Consider the following 19255-nt stretch of genomic DNA (forward strand, 5'->3'; position numbering starts at 1 on the left):
TTACCGTAAAATGTTCATTCTATAATTTTCTATAAAAGATAAAATTTTCAAAATATTTTGGGTCGTTTTGAGCTAGGTATTTACATTTAAAATTTATAAATTTTTTTAGTTTTTTTTTTTTTAAATGCCAATAAAATCTTTTCCTTTGGTAAAAATGCTTGAAAATTTAATACGAGGTTCCTTATAAGTTGTTATAATAGTATAGTTAAAAAATATTTAAGATACATATTCTAATAAACATTTAAAGTTCAATGTTTTACAAAGTTTATCCACATCTCTAAAATTAACAAATTATTTTGTAGATAAAAGTTTATAAAATGTTAAATTTGTATAGCTAAGGATTGACAATTTAAAGCTTATGATAGTGTAGTCTGCGGTGGTCGGATGGACGAGGATGAAAATCTGTTATGTTTACTTCAATTACACAAGAGTGGTCTGACGAATGAAACAAGATAAGATAACATTTTTTTGTTTGTTCATTTATTTATACACATATACAGCATAAATAAATTATATAATAATAATAATAATAATATATGATAAACGGATTCGAAGAAGGGAACAAAATGAAAATCGACATTCGGATCTATATCGTACACGCGTATACGTATTATCTAATATATTATCATATCAGACATCATAATATTATCATCTAATGCTTAAGTAAGTACGGAATATAGAAATTAACTTCAGCGTATGATATAATATATTAGTATATAATAATATTAAGTATTGTAATGCTTATTTGTAGTATAATAATTATAAATATAATGTTATTTTTATTATTAATATTTCACACAGTAAAATGTATTGTTCGTATGTGTATACAGCACACGATAATAATTACAACTTATGATATTTAATTTTATTATAATATATTAATTAAAAATTAATACGTGACAGTGTCAGTTTTGGTCGTAACATCGAAAAATTAAAACGCATTAAAATATGAACGAGAGAAATATGTTTAACCAGACGTGTTTATAATGTAATACTGTATTATAACAATAATTTATCATTTGATTGATACAACAAAATCTTCTTTTGTGTGAGTGTGTGTGTATGTGTGTGTGTATTACTATGCGGAAAAATTGTTTTCTTTCGGGCGGTTTTTAGCTGCCATTTGCAAGTCCGTCATCCACTGTCTTCTGATGGAATTATTTGTCGGTTCTTGGTTTTTTCTGCCTCGCCTGTAATCACACATCGAAACGTTTTAATCAGTACAAGTCGAATTTCCATTAGGGTTTTTTTACACATTAGCGACGTTACTAATAAAATATAAATAATAATAATAATAATACCATGCAAAGGTTATACGTGCGTGTACTTCGTATAGTTACGAAATAAAATACTTTAAATCTGTAAAATAGCGCGTGGTGTTGGAAATAAACAACATACAGTGTTGGACCGGCGGCGGATTAAACATTTGTTTAGTCGGCTGTCGGCAAAATTTGACGAGGTCTTTCTCCTAATATGACGTATACGGGGGCCCATCTAAATGATATACTTAATTTTTTTCAAAATTTTACCACAAACAAATTAATACATTTTATATGGTAAACTGCAATATCATTTACCGTTGTTATGTTATGTATAATTAGGTTATGGTAGGTTAGGTTAAACAACAATTTCGTAGGTAGTATGTTACAGATACATTTTGTACGAGGCCCCTCTTATGGATTTGCCGACTTTATTTGATCCCTCAAATCCACCACTGGGTTGGACAGTAATCATGTACCAAAGTTCCGTAACCTTAATACCATAATTGTAACTTCTTATAAACAGTTATATAATACTTTTTCGAGTAACTTTAAAATGTAACTGGTTACAATATTTATTGTAACTTTCAATAAAAGATATACCTTTATGACTATACCTAAAAATACATTTAATTATAAATTACTTAATATTTGGACGATATTAACAAAGTTATTTGTTGTAGTTTTAATATATTATTTTATAGTATAATGAGCATCGATTATAAAATGATAGTTGAAATTATATAATTTATAGTTATTTTATTTTATAGTCTATAGGATTTTTAACATTGGTGTATAATTTCTGTATGTGTGAATGTGTTATCCATATTTCGTGTCGACATAATTTATTATATAGTTTGCAATTGATGTATAAGTACCTATATGTATTTTATGTGATCTAACCAAATATAATAGTTATGACATTTTGTAACATTTTGTAACCAATGTTTTAATATGTTTCAATATTAATACTTTAACATTTTAGTTATAACTTATATGATGCACTTTTTTCACGAATCACTACAAATAAATATATTATACATTTATACCAATGTCATTATTTTCTTGAATAAATAAACATAAATAATTAAGATGTAAATACTTAGTTACTGCAAATGTAACTTGTAACTAATTACGTACACATTTACAATGTATCTTGTACAGTAAATTGTACCTTGTAACTAAATTCATAATCATTTTAATGTGACTTGTTACCTTCCAGTTACATCTAATCGAGTAACTTGCCCATCCCATTATGATAACATAATACCATTGGCGTCCGTAAGGTGTAGGCATGGGCACGAAAATTTGATGAAGTCAATAGGGACACATGGACAGCACTAGAGCAGTGCAGTGTATATTGTGGTACAACGTGCGCACGTTATACTTACCAGTAAAAGTCAAAAACTAAAAAAGAATAAATAAACAAGCAATAGCCCAGAGGTAAGAGATAACATCCGTATGACTTAATATTGACTCGGCGATACAAAACACCGCATATTATGACTATATAGGAGACTGCGGAGTGCGGTTATACTGTGTATGCATGCGTACATAATACATAATATATATATTACGTTTTATATACATACATACATAAATGTACATATACATGTGTGTGCGTGTATATCTTGCGTATATATATATATAAATGTGCCTACAGTTATTGGTTTTTGACATAAGTCGGTCGCTAGGCCAATGTTTTTGAACGGCTGTGCCATCTCTTCAGATAGCTGTACAAATAAATACTTTGAGCGCGCTCGAACAAACAAGGAAAAGTCTATACTAAAAACATACACACACACACACCAGTGCACTATACACACCAACATATATAAATACAAGGTGTTAATTATCAACGTTTTGGATAATAATATTTGCTTAATTTAAAGTTATTATAAAATATATTTTGTATATTTTTTACTATTATTTATTAGTGCTTTAATTTTTTGAATGACAACATACATAATAATATTTGATTATATGAATTTTCTAAAGCAGACTATTTTTTTAAGAATATGAATGTATACAAATAAAACTTCGAATGTGTAGTTAATGGTACATAATATATGAGCATATACATGACTGCATATTGTGGGATACCTATGCCTTAGTGTGATTCCACTCCGGTATTATAAACTTAAATTACTTATCAAGTTAGAGCTTATAACTAATAAAAATAATATTCTGCTTTAAAATTGATGAAAAAAATATTTCTCGAAATGTTAATGCTCTTTTAAATAATCACTTTTAAAAGAATATCTTTCTTGCATAGGAATATGTATAGTGAGCGTGTGTTTTTGCGAATATCTTGATATATAGATATAATGCTCTCGAGAACGGATTAAGGCGATTTCAGGGGAATGTTGGTTGGTGGCGGGTAGAGGATATAATATTTGTTAACGTTGAACCGCAACTTTTCACGGAATTATTGTGATGCTGCTCGGTGCAAGGCCGTTGTGTTAGTTTTTTTTGTTTTTAATCATTTCTTAATCGCATCAAAAGTTTTAAGCTCACTAATGACAAAATCGCTAAGAAGGCCGCGATATACCACTGGCCAAATAATTGTTCATTATCCCTTTTCCTCAGGATTTCTTGTAAACAAGGGGCTAAAGTTGTTGTTAACAATTTTACTTTCCGTGGACCGGACGGGGCCGAGCAAGTGGAATAGTTTGACGTAGACAAAGTGCGTTCATACTTTACGCCCGCTAACTGAAACGAAACTTATTTCAAACAAAAATATAATTCAAAACACAAACAAATACTTTTGACAGATGCCTTTTAAGTATACTGCGAGAAATATCCTTCTGGCTTCAAACATTTCACAAACGGAATTCAATTTCATTGTATAACTCAGCTGTCTTAATATAATATTCTCTATCTATATAATCTAACGGGTTAATATCTATTACAAAATATGTAGAATAACTATTAACTATAAACACCAATGATAATAGTAAGTTACTACTTTACTATTTACTACTTACATCAACTATACTTTGATACTAAGTATAAAGAAATAGGGCTTATATTGTTATGTTTGTCCTCGATTAACTTAAAAGCTAACAAACCGATTTTTATCGGGTTTTCTTTAGGTAGGGATTTTATGAATATTTTTTTGTGGTGGTAAGGTTATTATTTTACTGAAGCAATTATGGGCTTTAATTTAGGGACTTCGTTCATACTCTCAAATAATAAATAACAATTTATTCATACTAGATATTAAAAAAAAATTAAATGTAAATGATAATTTTAATGGTTTTTATATAATTTAGTGGATATATTAATATAATATATTTATTTTCAGATATATTATGATAGAAGAATTTTTAAACATACGTCTTGTACGTAGATACAAGTCATTACATACATACTTACATAAAGTAGGTAAGTCATAATACATTGTATTTTATTGCACATAACCAAGAAACTATGTTCGCACGTGCATTAGTTACATGTACAAATTTAAATCAGTTAGGGAATATATTTTTAGCTATAGTTTTATGTAAAATTAGATAGAATATTATGTGTCACGATATCGCTTTATTTTCCTTTAAATTATTTTAATGATAAGCCCGTATATGTACTAATATATTGTAGAAACATTTAGTAGGTATATTGACACGATTAATTAAATAAAAAAAGGTATTAGTTTTAATTACGTAATTTATTAGCTTACCTTATTCTTATTAGAATATAGATTCTATATATTTATATTACACTTTATTTTTTATCACCCAATGCTTTTTTGATTACAACAATCATTGAACTTTAAAAATACATTTCAAAGGCATACGTATTTGGGTAGATATTTACAAGGCATGTTTGGGTTATCACTCCCAGTGGAGAGGCCCCGGTCTTAGTATTATTTTTTATACTCAGTCATATTATGGTGTTCGGAATTTGAGATGTCTTAGAGTTATCGATTATTTGAATTACTGCTGGATTGATGTGTTATTGCTATACAATACATATTATACATAACATATATAAATAGGTAGTGAAACTGTCGTACAGATTTAGTGTACTCTGCATGAGTGAAACTTTAATACTTGCACAAAAAATTAAGAAATAAATAACGGAACTACAGGAGTACATTCAGTACTATTGACGAAAAAATCTCGCTTAAAATTGAACAACTCTACTCTGACACAGTGGTGGTGCCCCCCTCCCAATCGAAAAAATCTACTATGACTTAATATGTCATAGATAAATGAGGTGATCGGCGCCACTGCGCTGACATATAGTGTTTTCAGTAATCGTGGACTGCACATTGTTCGTATTAAATAATAGGTACATTGTTTACTTTTAAATAATATGACAATAATACACGTCTTACTTCCACTCAGATTGTGTAACGTTTATTTTAGAATACTGCGTATATACTATAGGTACCCGTTCGTGTGTATAGAGTCGCGTGAACGGTGTTTTTAAAATAAATTATGTAAAATAATTTATGACGTGTCGCGCAACAGTATAGTAATAACAATATATGTACCTGTGTAAATAAATAATTTAATATCCGTCTGCCGCCGGAGAGTACACATAACAATGTTCCGGCATTCCTTCTTTAACGTTCCGAGAATCGAACTACTTTGATAAAACGTGTTGAAATTGTCCGGTTTTCGATAAACCGATAGTGTTTGAAAATCGGACGACATGACGTGCCAACGCGTTCAATATTATACTAGGTATACTACAATGCAACTTAATAACTAACTTTAATAATATGATATCTATAGCCAACCAGCATTGGCCTAGTGGTAGACAATTATTCGTAAAAGTGGTAGTTATGCACTTATGCATATATTTTTTATTCTCGTCCACCAGAATATGTATAATTAACTTATATTAGCTAATGAATATTTAATCGTCTCCCCTTCGTCGGAACTCGGAAAAGCAGCTTAAATAATATAATAGGTTACCGCCGTAGTAAATGCTTCACAAAATGAAAAAATCTATACCTAGTATACCTACTAACAAACTTATGATTTTATCGTGATTTTACTGAGTCAGTAGTTTTTTGAACATGCCAATAATATCGTGGTAATGATGTTAGTAGGTATTTGTGTCTCATATTATGGAAAAATAGTTTAGGTACCTACTCACTGTAGTTATTGCAGTATAATAAAAGTACATTTAATTTTGAAGAAAGCACAGTAATAGAGAATGACATAAGGGGAGATGTGGTGCTTTAATTTATCTACGAAATTTATAAAAAATAAAATCATTTTTTTATTTGGAATAAACTAATTCACAATAGTGATACGGGGTTACACTGGTAATCCTTCTACAAAACTGGATTAAAACCAAATTCAAATATTTCCATCTGAAACTTAAAACAATTTAAGGAGTCTGCTAGTACAAACTATGGACCAAAACAAAGAATAATCGTCTATGGCCCGGCTGTCACAAGACGTACTCCATTCGGATGACACTGCAGTTGGATGATAACTTTTACAACAACCAGTAATACTTGTACACAAACTTTATCTTATATATTATTTAACACAATATGTATTGTTATTTATCTGTCTATCTACAACTACTTCTGTCTATTACTACTTTTTATTTTATTCCAGACTCGAGGCAGGACTGCCTTTGCTTTGGTTTCCGGCCGAACCACCATATTTTATTGATTTAATTAAGCGTTATACATTTTACTTATACTAAAATTTCAACATTGTATGTAAAATAAAATATTGAACAGAAAAACATCAGAATCAACATCACAGGATCTTAATTTTAACAATATTACACGTCTGTGCACTGCACCTGGAACGATTTTTTACATATTTAGCAATCAGTTTCTCAGACCGACGTGTTCACGCACTGTCTTAGACCTCTCGTTCTACCTCCTCAACCGTTCTTCTTCCTCTGTAGACCCCAGGATTAGTGTAACATACCGTTTCACCGCTTCCCAGTAGCCCTTACTGCGTAGTATGATTGGTATTATTGTTTCTGGAGTAACGTCTTGTTCTACTGTGACTTCTAGCTCTGCCAGCTTCTTTGCCTACCGACTGCATCTAAAGAACGTGTTCTGCATCGTCAATAGCACCCCAACAGGATAAGCATTGTGAGCTTTATACTCGGACAAACCTACATAAGTTAGTTGGCCTGGAAACAGCCATATTCCATCAACAGCTGTGTCAAGTGGTAGCTTGTCACACCATGTAGTCAATTTACCTAATCATGAACTCTAGGTATAAGTCGCTTTGTCCACTCCCCTTTGGATATTTATTCTTCCCATTCTCACTGTCACCAACTCCATATATTTTCATCAACCATGTGCCTTGCCTCCGAGGTCCCACTTTTAAGCAATCGTCTTAATTCACTCCATCCTCTTGTCACGAGGTGTACCGGGACGATGTTGGCCACAAGCAGTATTGCTACCGTGGATACTGTGTTATACGCGCTGGCGACTCTCAAAGCGCTATGGGACTAACAGTTACTGTCTATGTTTATGGAAAACTAGCGAAGAGCACACGAGGGCCGCATACAACAGCTGACTGTGTACCATAGAGGCAAGTAGTTTCCTTTTTATTGGTCTCGGACCTTTACCTTTAACATTAGGCATCAATTGGGAATGAGCAACAGTTGTCCTCAAAGATTTCAGATGTGTTCCTTGAATCTAAGTGTTAAATTGAGCTTAACTCCCAAATAACGCATTTGTCCTTTGAGCTCCAAAGTTTTGCCTCGAAGCACAAACTGTGGAGGTCTATACCTATGTTTTGTCGTCATCATGATGCTTTTGTCTTGTTTACTGATATCGTCAGTCCATTTTCGTTCATCCAGTCACCAATTTGGTCTAGAGAAGTGTTTATTAAAACCTCTAATACCTCTGAACTGTCTTAATTCCAAACAGATCCAACTATTGCAACGTTATCTGCAAACGCAATAATCCGTACTCCCTCGGGCAATGTTAGGTGCAGTATATCATCGTAAAATATATTCTATGGAGTAGGGCCAATACATGAACCTTGTGGTACGCTACATGTAACATGGATATTGTTGTCTGTAGCTGCCTCTCCCTAAGGTAGTCCCGTAGTATTCATACCAGGTAAGGAGGTACATTTTTTTGTCCTTCTCCGATTTTTTTCCAGGGTACAGTATTGAAGGTATTAGCGACATCAATCGACCCCACTGTATCCGGACCTGGCGCTATCCCAGAAGGTAAGGTGTTGGCCGGCTCCACCAACTCACCAGTCGTGACTGCTTCAATTGTCTCCGTTTCATGTGGCATCTGCCACTCCACAAAGTGACTGGTAGGAAATAAACCTTGAACGATATCTTGTAGTCGACCTGGCAAGGAGAGACCTGAGATTGGTCGCTCACCGATTAGTTTCTTGGTTACCAGCCTATAAGGCAGTCCACATGTGTCATTGTACACTAGCTGACATAAATTTCTCTTCTTGGATTTTTCTTATGGCTACCCTCAAATCCTTAGGTGTTTCTATCGCCACTGTCAGGCCCCCTCCGTTTCCTTATCCTTTGGAATTTCCGTCTTGCTGCCAACTACTTTTTGTACAATTCAGTGATTTCTTGTGTTCAACAGTGGACCGGGTTTTCTGGCAATGGTATGATATTTTGATGTACATTAAGTAGTTACATGCAGCTGCAATGTATGCATCCAGGGCATTTAGCAGCGCTTTAGTTGGGTCAGTATCGCTAAACTCTGTTACTGTTTTTGTATCCAGGAAAGTAAGCAACCTCTCTCAGTCTAGTTTCCACCAGATCCATCTCTTGGGAGTTCGAGGAACTGGAATAAAAGTGCTAGGCGAGGTATTAAATATAATATACCAGTGTAGACTCATCGATTCCTCATCAAGAACTCACTAGTTAGTCACCATACTCCAAAGTAATCAGGATACAAATGTTATGTATACGAAGATTTCAGATCCTCCTCTAGTAAATGTAGGGTGACCACCGACGTAACCAATGCGTAGGTCTAGTGAGTACGATAGTTCTGACAAAGCGTCCCCTCTTTCATCTGATATTTGAGATCCCCATTCAGACAGCTTGTCGTTCAAATCACCAGCTACGAGTACTGGTCCATCTGATCTACGCACTCTGTCTTCCAATCTACTAAGAAACTAATCGTATTCATCCACTGGAACATTTGGTGAATGATAGACGCTATAGGCGCGTATACCATTTATTTTAATCCACCGGAAACCAATATCAACTGAACCAATAGCATCTATCGCTATATCTTTAGCTGCAAATATCGCAGCTCTTCCTGACACATCACTGTACCATCCTAAATCCTCGCCTAAATTGCAGTACTGTTCACTGACCAATACCACTTCAGCACAATGATCCCTTGTGGTACGGATCACCAGATCCTGTGCTGCCTTGCCGACGCCAATATTTACTTGGAGAAAGCGAATCATTCTGAATATGACAACGGCGCCTTCTGTCTTCCTAAATGATGCGCGTTTCATATCCGTTTCCTAGTCATCTTTAATGAAATGTCCGTGTTTGCTACATCTCCTAGAGCGATTTGATTGATCAGCCCCCGAGAATCGCGATTTTCATAGCCAGATGCTAGGAATCAAAAATATCGTATCATATCTAGTCACATCCGTGTTCTACAAGATACTACTATTATTAACTACTTTTTTTTTTTATCTGAATCGTCAAACCGGGGGAGGACTTCCTATGCTTTGCTTTCCGCCAAAAGTAACTACTACTACTTCTACTACTATTACTACTACTACTACTACCACCAATTCTACTCTTTACACCATACAGTATACAATATTTGCGAATAGTCCCGTAACACCATTAGTACCTCCATGGCAAACCAATATATTTAAATGCAGTTTTTTCAAGGTACGGTTTCCCTGCAGTGTCAAACAGTGGTACATCACGGTATCGTGACGCCGCGTCTAGACACCGACCTACCTATTTCTGGACCGGTAGTGAGGCTAGACGCTTCAGGGAAAACGTACATTTACAGTAAGGAAATTCTAATTCAATGGCGTAAGAATCAAATTAATTTTTCTATTGGGGCTGTAAAAATGCTTAGATTTTCTACAGTTCTACTTTAAAATTTTTAGGGTAGAAAAGTGGATCTAGTAGGAATTTTAAGTACCTAGTCAAAATTAAATCAATCTCCTTAATTACTAGATAATAGTGAAATAAGTTACTTTCATATAGCAATATAACTTGAAAAAACATATTAATATACCAATAATAATATCTTCGATATTGACAGATCATCTCCGCACAGAATTGTTTTTCGTATAGGTACTATGATATAATATAAATAATTTAATTCAAATTTAACACGTCATCCATTACAGTGACCCACTCGACACCTATTGTACAGTAGACCTGAACCCACCTGCCAATCTAAAGTATTTGAATCCCATGCCATTCAATTAGAATTTCCATTATAACTGTGCAAAAAACCGCATCTATACATACCGCAGTATACATAATTTTTTTATATAGTACAATATTACAGAATGTGTGCTCACCGGGTCGTAGATGACGACGCGCGGCGGACGATCGCTCTCGATGACGGCCACGTACGTGCCGTTGACACGACCGTCGTTCGGTCTGCCGTCCAACCGCTTGAACTCGTACCGGGACATGTGGCCGGGCACCGTCCTAAGCAATGGCGGCCGCGACGGCTGCGGCGGCGCCGTGGCGGTCGGTGCTTCGATCTCTTCGATCTCGTCGTCTGTCTGGTCATCGTAATCGTAGTCGTTGCCGTCGTCGTCGCCGTCATAGTCCTCGCCCCCGGCGCCTATTCCCCGGGCCCTGGCCGCCGCTTTGATGTCTTGCACCGTTTTCATGATCCAATCGCCCGACGGCCACGACGAAGACGATGTGGTCGGCGGCGGTTGGTGTTCCGCACCGCGTTCGTTGTCCACGCTCGCCACTGTCGCCGTGATCTTCGGCGGTGCCGTTGATGGAGTGGTGACCGGCGGCACCGGTGTCGACGTGGACGCGATACTGACGGCGGCCGCTCCGACGTGGTTACCGTCGTCGGCCGCCACCGCCGCCGCAGTCGGCGTGCCCGTCTCGTCCCGGCCCAACATACCTGCGAAAGGGGTAATATTGTTTTAATGGCTGCATATTAATATGAGTTGATTTGAATGAAATTGGAAGGGAAGTATTGGAAGTATAAAACACTTATACTGTATAAAAGTCGTTTTTTTTATAGCTGCACTGAACAGCTATTATTAGGTATTCACCAAGTTTATGTGATTTGTTAATTTGTTATATTAATTACCTAATAAGTTAATCTCTATTAATAACTACACTAATATTTTTAATAACAAATGAGAAATTTGTTTTGATTTGATTTTATTCTAAATTTAAGAAAATTTACAAAGTTCATGTGATTTGTTAATTATTGTTATATTCATTTATAAGTTTATACTAATTATTACAATTTAAAATGTACAGTATTATACTATTATCACTATTATACTAATTATTATAAATTTAAAAGAAAACAATGTATACTTAATATTTTTCATGTGTTAGTCGTTATAACGTTGTATACGTTTTAGTCATTTTATACTCGTATATTATACCAATCCTGAATTTGAATCCCAATAAATTTTTTTTGAACGAATCGAGTCCCGAGTGTTTTTTGGTACCTACATACTTATTATTATTGAGGCCGGTCAAATTTAAAACATAATGCTATCATAAACACAAATATAAATCTATCCAGCGAGAGAACACCCCGATTCTGCGCATATTATACCCACACCTAGGCATCGAGATAGGTTCTCAGTATTATTCTAAGGTGGGGATGGAAGATCATATTTTTATCGGGCCGTGGAGTTTTCTCTCGCCAGACAGAGTATAAATTGAGTATTATATTTTAACTTTATACGCCAAACTTTGAAATAAAAAACCCCTTCCTCTCCATTTTTATGAACTCGGTTTGTAAGAGAAATTCTACAGGTATGGTTATACATTTTTTTGTATAGTGGTTTGGAAATATTTGATATATTTGAAAAATGTATGTAATATATCTTACGTATTATTACGTTGATAAAAAATATGAATAAATAATAAATGTAATACCTTAAATAAGTAGCAATACATTGTTTAATTAAATCTTAATATTTGTTTTGTTTGTATAATAATATGTAGTTGCTTTTTTCTCTAATTTCATTTTCTTTGGTTAAGAATGTTATGATGCCATTAATTTTAGCTTGGTTTGGTTAAGGGGCCTCGCTACGGTCATTATTTAAGGGGCAACGTTTAGGCCATTTCTAATCTTGTCATAGCCGACCGAGATCTATGTGTTCGTTTTAAATGATTATAAGTGCGAGTGAAATTAAATGCGGGTATCCTCTTCCGTTTTTAATATTAATTTTAATTTTAATTATGACTCGAAAAAGTTGATATTTTTAAGTTTTTAATTACAGTTTACAATAATATAAAATTTAGTTTTTACAAAGTGCTTCGTGGATCTATAGACAATTTTCTGGTGAGTACAAATTTTTTTTCAGAATCAAAATCGGACAACGTTAACTAACTTTAATTTTGTCAATACCTTAGGTCTTTTCAGCTAAAATTGACGGCAGTAGCGAGGCCCCTTAATGTACGATTCAGTATTTAAAAGTGTTGGTATTCCTATTTCAATCATAACTATAGAAATTACCAATATACCTATCACTTACAAATTATACATTTATACTTGGGTATACAAATATATTGATAAATTAGGGGAGGAGTAAATGTCATATGGCCGATGTATATAATATATATGTGTGTATTTTCAGATTTTATACCTACATTTTTAATTACAAAATGATTTGCATATTTTTGTGATTTTGACTAAATTTGAACTTCAATTGTTCACAAAATATACCGTGGTACATATTTTGATATTTTTAAATTAATGTAAATACAGCTTACAGAGAACATTTTAAAGCTTTTTTATTTATAATAAACATTTTTTTTTTTTTGATTTAGAGCCCGGCAACTATGTCCAAAACAAAAATTGAATCATAATATCTTACTCCATACCCTAACTCTCGTTATTTATTGTAACGGTCTATCCGAACTATTGTAAAATTACATAATAAAGAAACGCTGCGTTTTTTAATTTAACTTTTAAGGTCATCTATGTAGAATAATCGTATGTGAACAAACTTAAATACAAACTTTACTTAACTATCATAATTAGTTTAGACATTTTTGAGTGAGATACTCGTACACATTCCATTCAAAAAAAACCAATATTCATTTGAAATTTAGGCATTAACTGTTAAAGTTTATTGTTCTACAATATTATAATACAAATTCGAAAAGGTTAAATAATATTATATATCTCCCTATTCCATATTTAAACACATTTAAAATGAAGCTGTTATGTTATTTTATATTATACCTATACTTTAAGAAAAAGTGTCATTTATAACTTACATAATTTAGACAATCTAGTTTAGATGTCAAAATGTGCCAGGAAAACTTAAAAAATTAAAATTAAAAATTAAAACAACGTGTCAACGATAAACGCCGTAACTCAAGGTTGTCAAATATTTCCGTTGGGAAATGTATAATGATAACAAGTAAACTTTGTATATAGCGTTGATGTTGCAGGCTACGAAGGTTTGACTTTAAAATTCATGTGCCACATTATAAATTATATCTGTCAACAGTACTAAAATCACGTTGATGGGTTTTAAAACAATAAATAATATAATATTAGAATTTTGTCAAAAATATTAATGTTTAATAAAATCCATTTTTTGTACTTCTTAACTGAATCATTGCTTTTGAAAATGATTCTGTGTTCTTTAAAATTACATAAAAATGTTCATTATTTAGTTTTTATTTTACATTCTTTTGGAATTATGTTTAGTTATAACCAAATGTATATTTTATATTATTAATACTTAAGTAATAACGTTGCATTTTATGAGTTAACCGTATCAAATCAGTAATCGCTGGTTTCTTAATTGGGATTATCTAACTCTTTACTCATTGAACTGTGACAATGGTCTGCAACAGTGGAGCAACTTGATAATAAGAGACCTATGTGAAAATGTCTAGTATGGGCCCTCACCTGATAGTAAAAATGAAAAACAGTCATACCTTATTATAACTCTAAAAAATATTGTTTTCTTACATTTCATAGTTAATAATTATTAGTTATACATCATACCTAGTTTTAAACAGGTTTCTCTCATGCATACTCGTAATTCGAATTCTCTAAACTCAAAAACGTGAAGACATTATTATTTATTTTTATTATATTAAAACAAATAATACAATATGTGTTTATTACAGATTATAGTAGGAATATCGTATATGAGATATTGGGGCCCTCCAAAAACCGTAGGCCCCTGTGAATTGTACACCCACCATTTCCGATAATTGCGCCACCGCATGGTCAAGGCGAAAGACTGATCACAACATTAAAATAGACATTTTCGTTGAGTTTGACAATTTACGTTGCCCATGATAGAAAACTATAGTTGTATTCAAAATGTTTAAAAAAATAATATCATTGTGAGTAGGTACATTTGAAACCCGAATGTAATTGTACAGTTATTATTATGCCATTGAATTTTGAATAGCATAGTTCTACGGACATAAATTACGTAGGTATCTCTATTTGACTACCTATAATATTTAAAATATAAAATCAATTTGTTCAGAATGAAATTAATTAATGTTAAATAGTTTATAACGAACATGGCATGATTTATCGTAATATTATGTGCGCAGTATAATAATTTCCATTGGCGAGACAAAAAATAACAAATCAATAAACGAACACGGCTTAAATGTTACTTTTAATCTCTACGTCCGATTATAATTATTTTGACTGTAGATAAAATGTAATTGTGCCATCATTATAACGGTCGTCTGTGCTAACTGCTAATTATTAGCTTGCACACACACACACACACACACACACACACACACACACACACACACATACATATACACACAATGTTGACATTTCTAACGAACGTATGACATATATTCTGACATCGTAATGAGTGCGTTATCATTACAATATATATAATATATATAATATTGACATTACTATTATCGCTGACTCCGACGGGAAAATGTTGTCTTTCCAACAATTATTATATTGTTTAAAGATCGACGGCCAATATAATAATAATGTAACACTATCAATTCATCGAAATCACACTCACACACTCGCACACGTTGTTGACTAATATCATATTATTATGTACCAGCGGTTCTCAAACTATAAGTATACTTTGTTCGCGGAGCCTTTAAGTTGCTGTAAAATAACCTACAGAGTTTCCCGATTCCCAGACATCACAAACGCCAGTTTTCGACCAGAGCTCGTTTGGTTTTTAATTTGTTTTCTTCGTGCGATGACAACATATTCGATTTAATTAGTACTTACAGTTCAAAAACATATTGCAGTGTGTACAACGCGCCGCAATTCGGCAAGCACCGTAAATTACAACATTAGAACTATTAGGAACAACTTGGTCACACAAAACGAACTGTGGAGAACCATTAGCGTCGGCATCTGCTATCTATAATATAGATGAAACAATAGTGATGAAACTTTCGTTGTAGCCATTCATCGCGTCTACGTCTCAATCGCATCGGAGCTTTGGCAGGAGGTAGTTCGTTCGATTTCGGCTAGCTACGGTTCCAACCGGACTATAATAATATAATAAAATAATATTATATTAAACAGGACTCGATCTATACTGTGTTACCCGCCGTCGCCATGCCGTGCAGTCTGCGAACAATCATCGTCCGTGTGAATTTCAAGTACAACAATCAGATCTGCGCCACCGTGTACGTAACAATATTCGTGTACTGGTTTTCGTTGTGACCACAAGAATCCGTACAAAATGCATCAGACGAATATTCCAGGCGTATAATTTAATCATCTCGCGCCTACCACGCACCCGGTAAGAACCTCACAATTTTTTAGAATTTCAAAAAAATAAGAAAATGGTCATTATTTGGTCCTTTATTTTACGCAGTATAATATTTTATTACCATGTACATTCTACGAAACAAAATATATTATTTATTATGCATATGTACAATATATATATATTTTAGAACAATGTAAAATAATATAATATGTTATTTATTAATCGTATTGAACGAAACCTTCTATCGTCATAATATTATTTATAGTGTGAGATTCACATTATGTATTTAGTTAGTTCGTAAACAATTTTTTTACTACAAATTTTAATAACATGCTTAATTAAACTTAAATAGGGAAAAAAATTATTTTATCAACCATGACATTTGTTATTTAAATTTTGTTTTGATTTTAAAGATAATTAATAATTGTATTATATATGATAATTAACACGGTGATTAAATCAACTTAAATGTGTACAATTTATACATGTTTTATTTCACCAGACTTTCATTTTTAAATACCAATACATTACAATGAAACGTGTTGATCGTAAGTTATATGGTTATATCTATTTTAAATTATATTTTTACAAATTAATGTAATTAAGACTTAATTAACGTTACATTGAAATGTTGTAACCCCGTTGTTGGTAGTCTTAAAAAAATATTTAAATAATTGATTAACTCTATAACAGCATACGGATTATATTTAAATAATTTCAGAAACGTTTTTTTTTACTTTGAAAAATAACTAAAACAGTAAAACATAATATTGTCCTGTTTGATACTGTATTAGTGTGATTGTGTCTGCATTAAAAAAAAAAAAAAATTCCATGCTATGTAATTGGATGAAAAGTCAGTATAATTATTTTATTTAATAGGTCAGCCAAATACAAATTACCGAAGTATTATAATAGCACTATAAAAAAAAAAAATAGTCGCCGAAAACAAGATGACGTTTACGTCGTCAGACAAACAAACGGGACGACGGACGACGAACTCAATTTTCGTCATAAAGAAATCGCATGAGAGAATAATCTTAATCATGTAAAACTGAATAGTGTACAATAAATTATAGTATGACGAAATAATAATACCATATATTATACAAAATGTCAATGAAATAATAATAATAATTAATAATAAATTATGCGTGTGCGTGTTTTTTTTCCTCTCCCACCACCCTAAACAATCTGTTACAGACAAACAGAGAAACGTTTACAGATGATAACGACGATGACGACAAAATTAATGCCGCCTGATTATACGTTCACAAAAAAAATTTGACTTATTGATACATAAATATTGATGCAAATTATCGAGATTTATACCTAAATTGTTTTTTTTTTTTATTTTTTCTCTATCAGTGACAAGTGGGCAAGAATTTACACCCGTACCCGATGTGATTAAATTTCAGTTTTCAAATAGTTAACTGGGAATAAAACGTCGAATATCTCACTGTATTTATTTTTAAATCGGTTTTATATATTATACTTTCTAACCTGATACAAAATTTTGAATCATACTCATTCTCAACTAACGTCTCATAAGCCATAATTATAAGAGAACGGTAGTAAATGCTAGTAATATCTTGTAGTACCTATGGTACCTAACCTAACCTATGGTACTACTAATAGTTACTGAAACTTACAATAACCGGTTACAATTTGTATATTTGTTTAATTTATAATCTTCTTTTTAAAGTAATCAATATAAAATTTTAAAGTTTTTGAACTTTTTATTTTTTAACTTAATTTAATATTACTACAGTAAGAATATATTGTGTAAATTATACTATGTAATGACTCGATGTAAATGAAAAAAGCAGTGGTCACACTTTTAATTAATTAATATTATTTTTTGTTTTACAACTATAATTAAAATTGTTTTTAAAGCATTCCATATTCTTGTATTTTCTAACCAAAAAAAAGCATTCAATAAAATTAATATCTTAACTGAAATGTTAATAATTATTTTGGTATTAACATTGTAGTAATTTATAATATTAAATATGTTTTTATTTCAAGAAAATTATCTGCAAAAATTTATTTTTTAATTTTTGGGTGGAGGGGGAGGTTAATCTCAACAAGAGGAAAGCTGCACCTATGCTGGCGTATCGTTTGAGAACATAGAGAACATAGAGTTGTTGCGGTTTTTCGTTTTAGAAAAAAATGTATTTTTATACTTAAAACTCTTATGTTCTTTGTATTTATAATATTATTTTACTCGTTTCTTTTTGTATTTAAATTAATTAGAAAATATAAAACAAAAATAATATTTGGTTTACGACAATGTTTTTTTTATCTGTAAAACGATATTAATGATAGAATATTAGTGATAACTGATAAATTATAAGACAAACACATTGATTTTACCAACGTTATCACAAACTCATATTAAGTCACATTTTGTTTAATCTTAAGTTCCATTTCAAATTTTATTTTTATTCTAAAGTCTTTAACGCTTTGTACCCATAGAATAATTTATTACCTATACTTGTCTGTATTATCCTCTTGTCACGTATTTTGGTATTTAAAACGTCTAGAAAAACAAGTGGCTTAAAATACGTGGCTCGAGCCTAAGGTTAGGTCGGAAACGCAACAATCCCTAACGGCTTAACACAGTGCGGACGCGTGCCACAAACGCCACTTGGCTATTCACAGTTCAACGCACGTAAAAAGACTTCACTGGCGATGGTGGCCTGACTCGTTCAAAAACGTACAATGTATGACATCTCGACACCATAATATGCATGAAAATATGACGGAAAAAAATTGAAAAATATCCACTGTGAAATATATTTGCTTTTCTAGCATTTGAATACTGTTCGAATCAACGATTCATAAACAATAGAGCGGAATAACAAAACTCTTGTTTACGTTTAATTAAAATTTGTAATATTTTCATAACATTATATTATTATAATTTAAAATGGTCAATCGTAATATATAGGTAATGCCGTTAAATGACATGCAAAATAAATGTATAATAGATAACGTTTATAAAAACGTCGAGAAACGTTATAAGATAACTTTGCTTACTAAAAATTAATGTAGGCTATAAGCCTATAATAATATAATATCACAGATTTCTTTGTAGTACCTACAGAATATTATGTAGAATAGAAG

The 19255-nt window shown here is 32.2% G+C and overlaps 1 protein-coding gene and 1 long non-coding RNA gene across 2 annotated transcripts in view; one reads left to right on the plus strand and one right to left on the minus strand.

Moving 5' to 3' along the window:
• Positions 1–450: 450 nt before the first annotated feature.
• The window catches only part of LOC132934381 (uncharacterized), a 459785-nt gene continuing 440980 nt past the window's right edge, over positions 451–19255 (minus strand). The window contains exons 6-7 of the mRNA XM_061000694.1: positions 10745–11313; positions 451–1190 (exon numbers count right to left, since the gene is read on the minus strand). Of these exons, the coding sequence (XP_060856677.1) occupies positions 1158–1190; positions 10745–11313 (602 nt within the window). The 3' untranslated portion in view covers positions 451–1157. The remainder of the gene's footprint in view (positions 1191–10744; positions 11314–19255) is intronic.
• Positions 15446–17881, plus strand: LOC132936314 (uncharacterized). Its single transcript, XR_009663438.1, has 3 exons — positions 15446–15862; positions 15940–16159; positions 17009–17881. It is a non-coding gene; the product is annotated as an uncharacterized LOC132936314 (long non-coding RNA).

Source organism: Metopolophium dirhodum, chromosome 1 (assembly GCF_019925205.1).
Source record: "Metopolophium dirhodum isolate CAU chromosome 1, ASM1992520v1, whole genome shotgun sequence".
NCBI lineage: Eukaryota > Metazoa > Arthropoda > Insecta > Hemiptera > Aphididae > Metopolophium > Metopolophium dirhodum.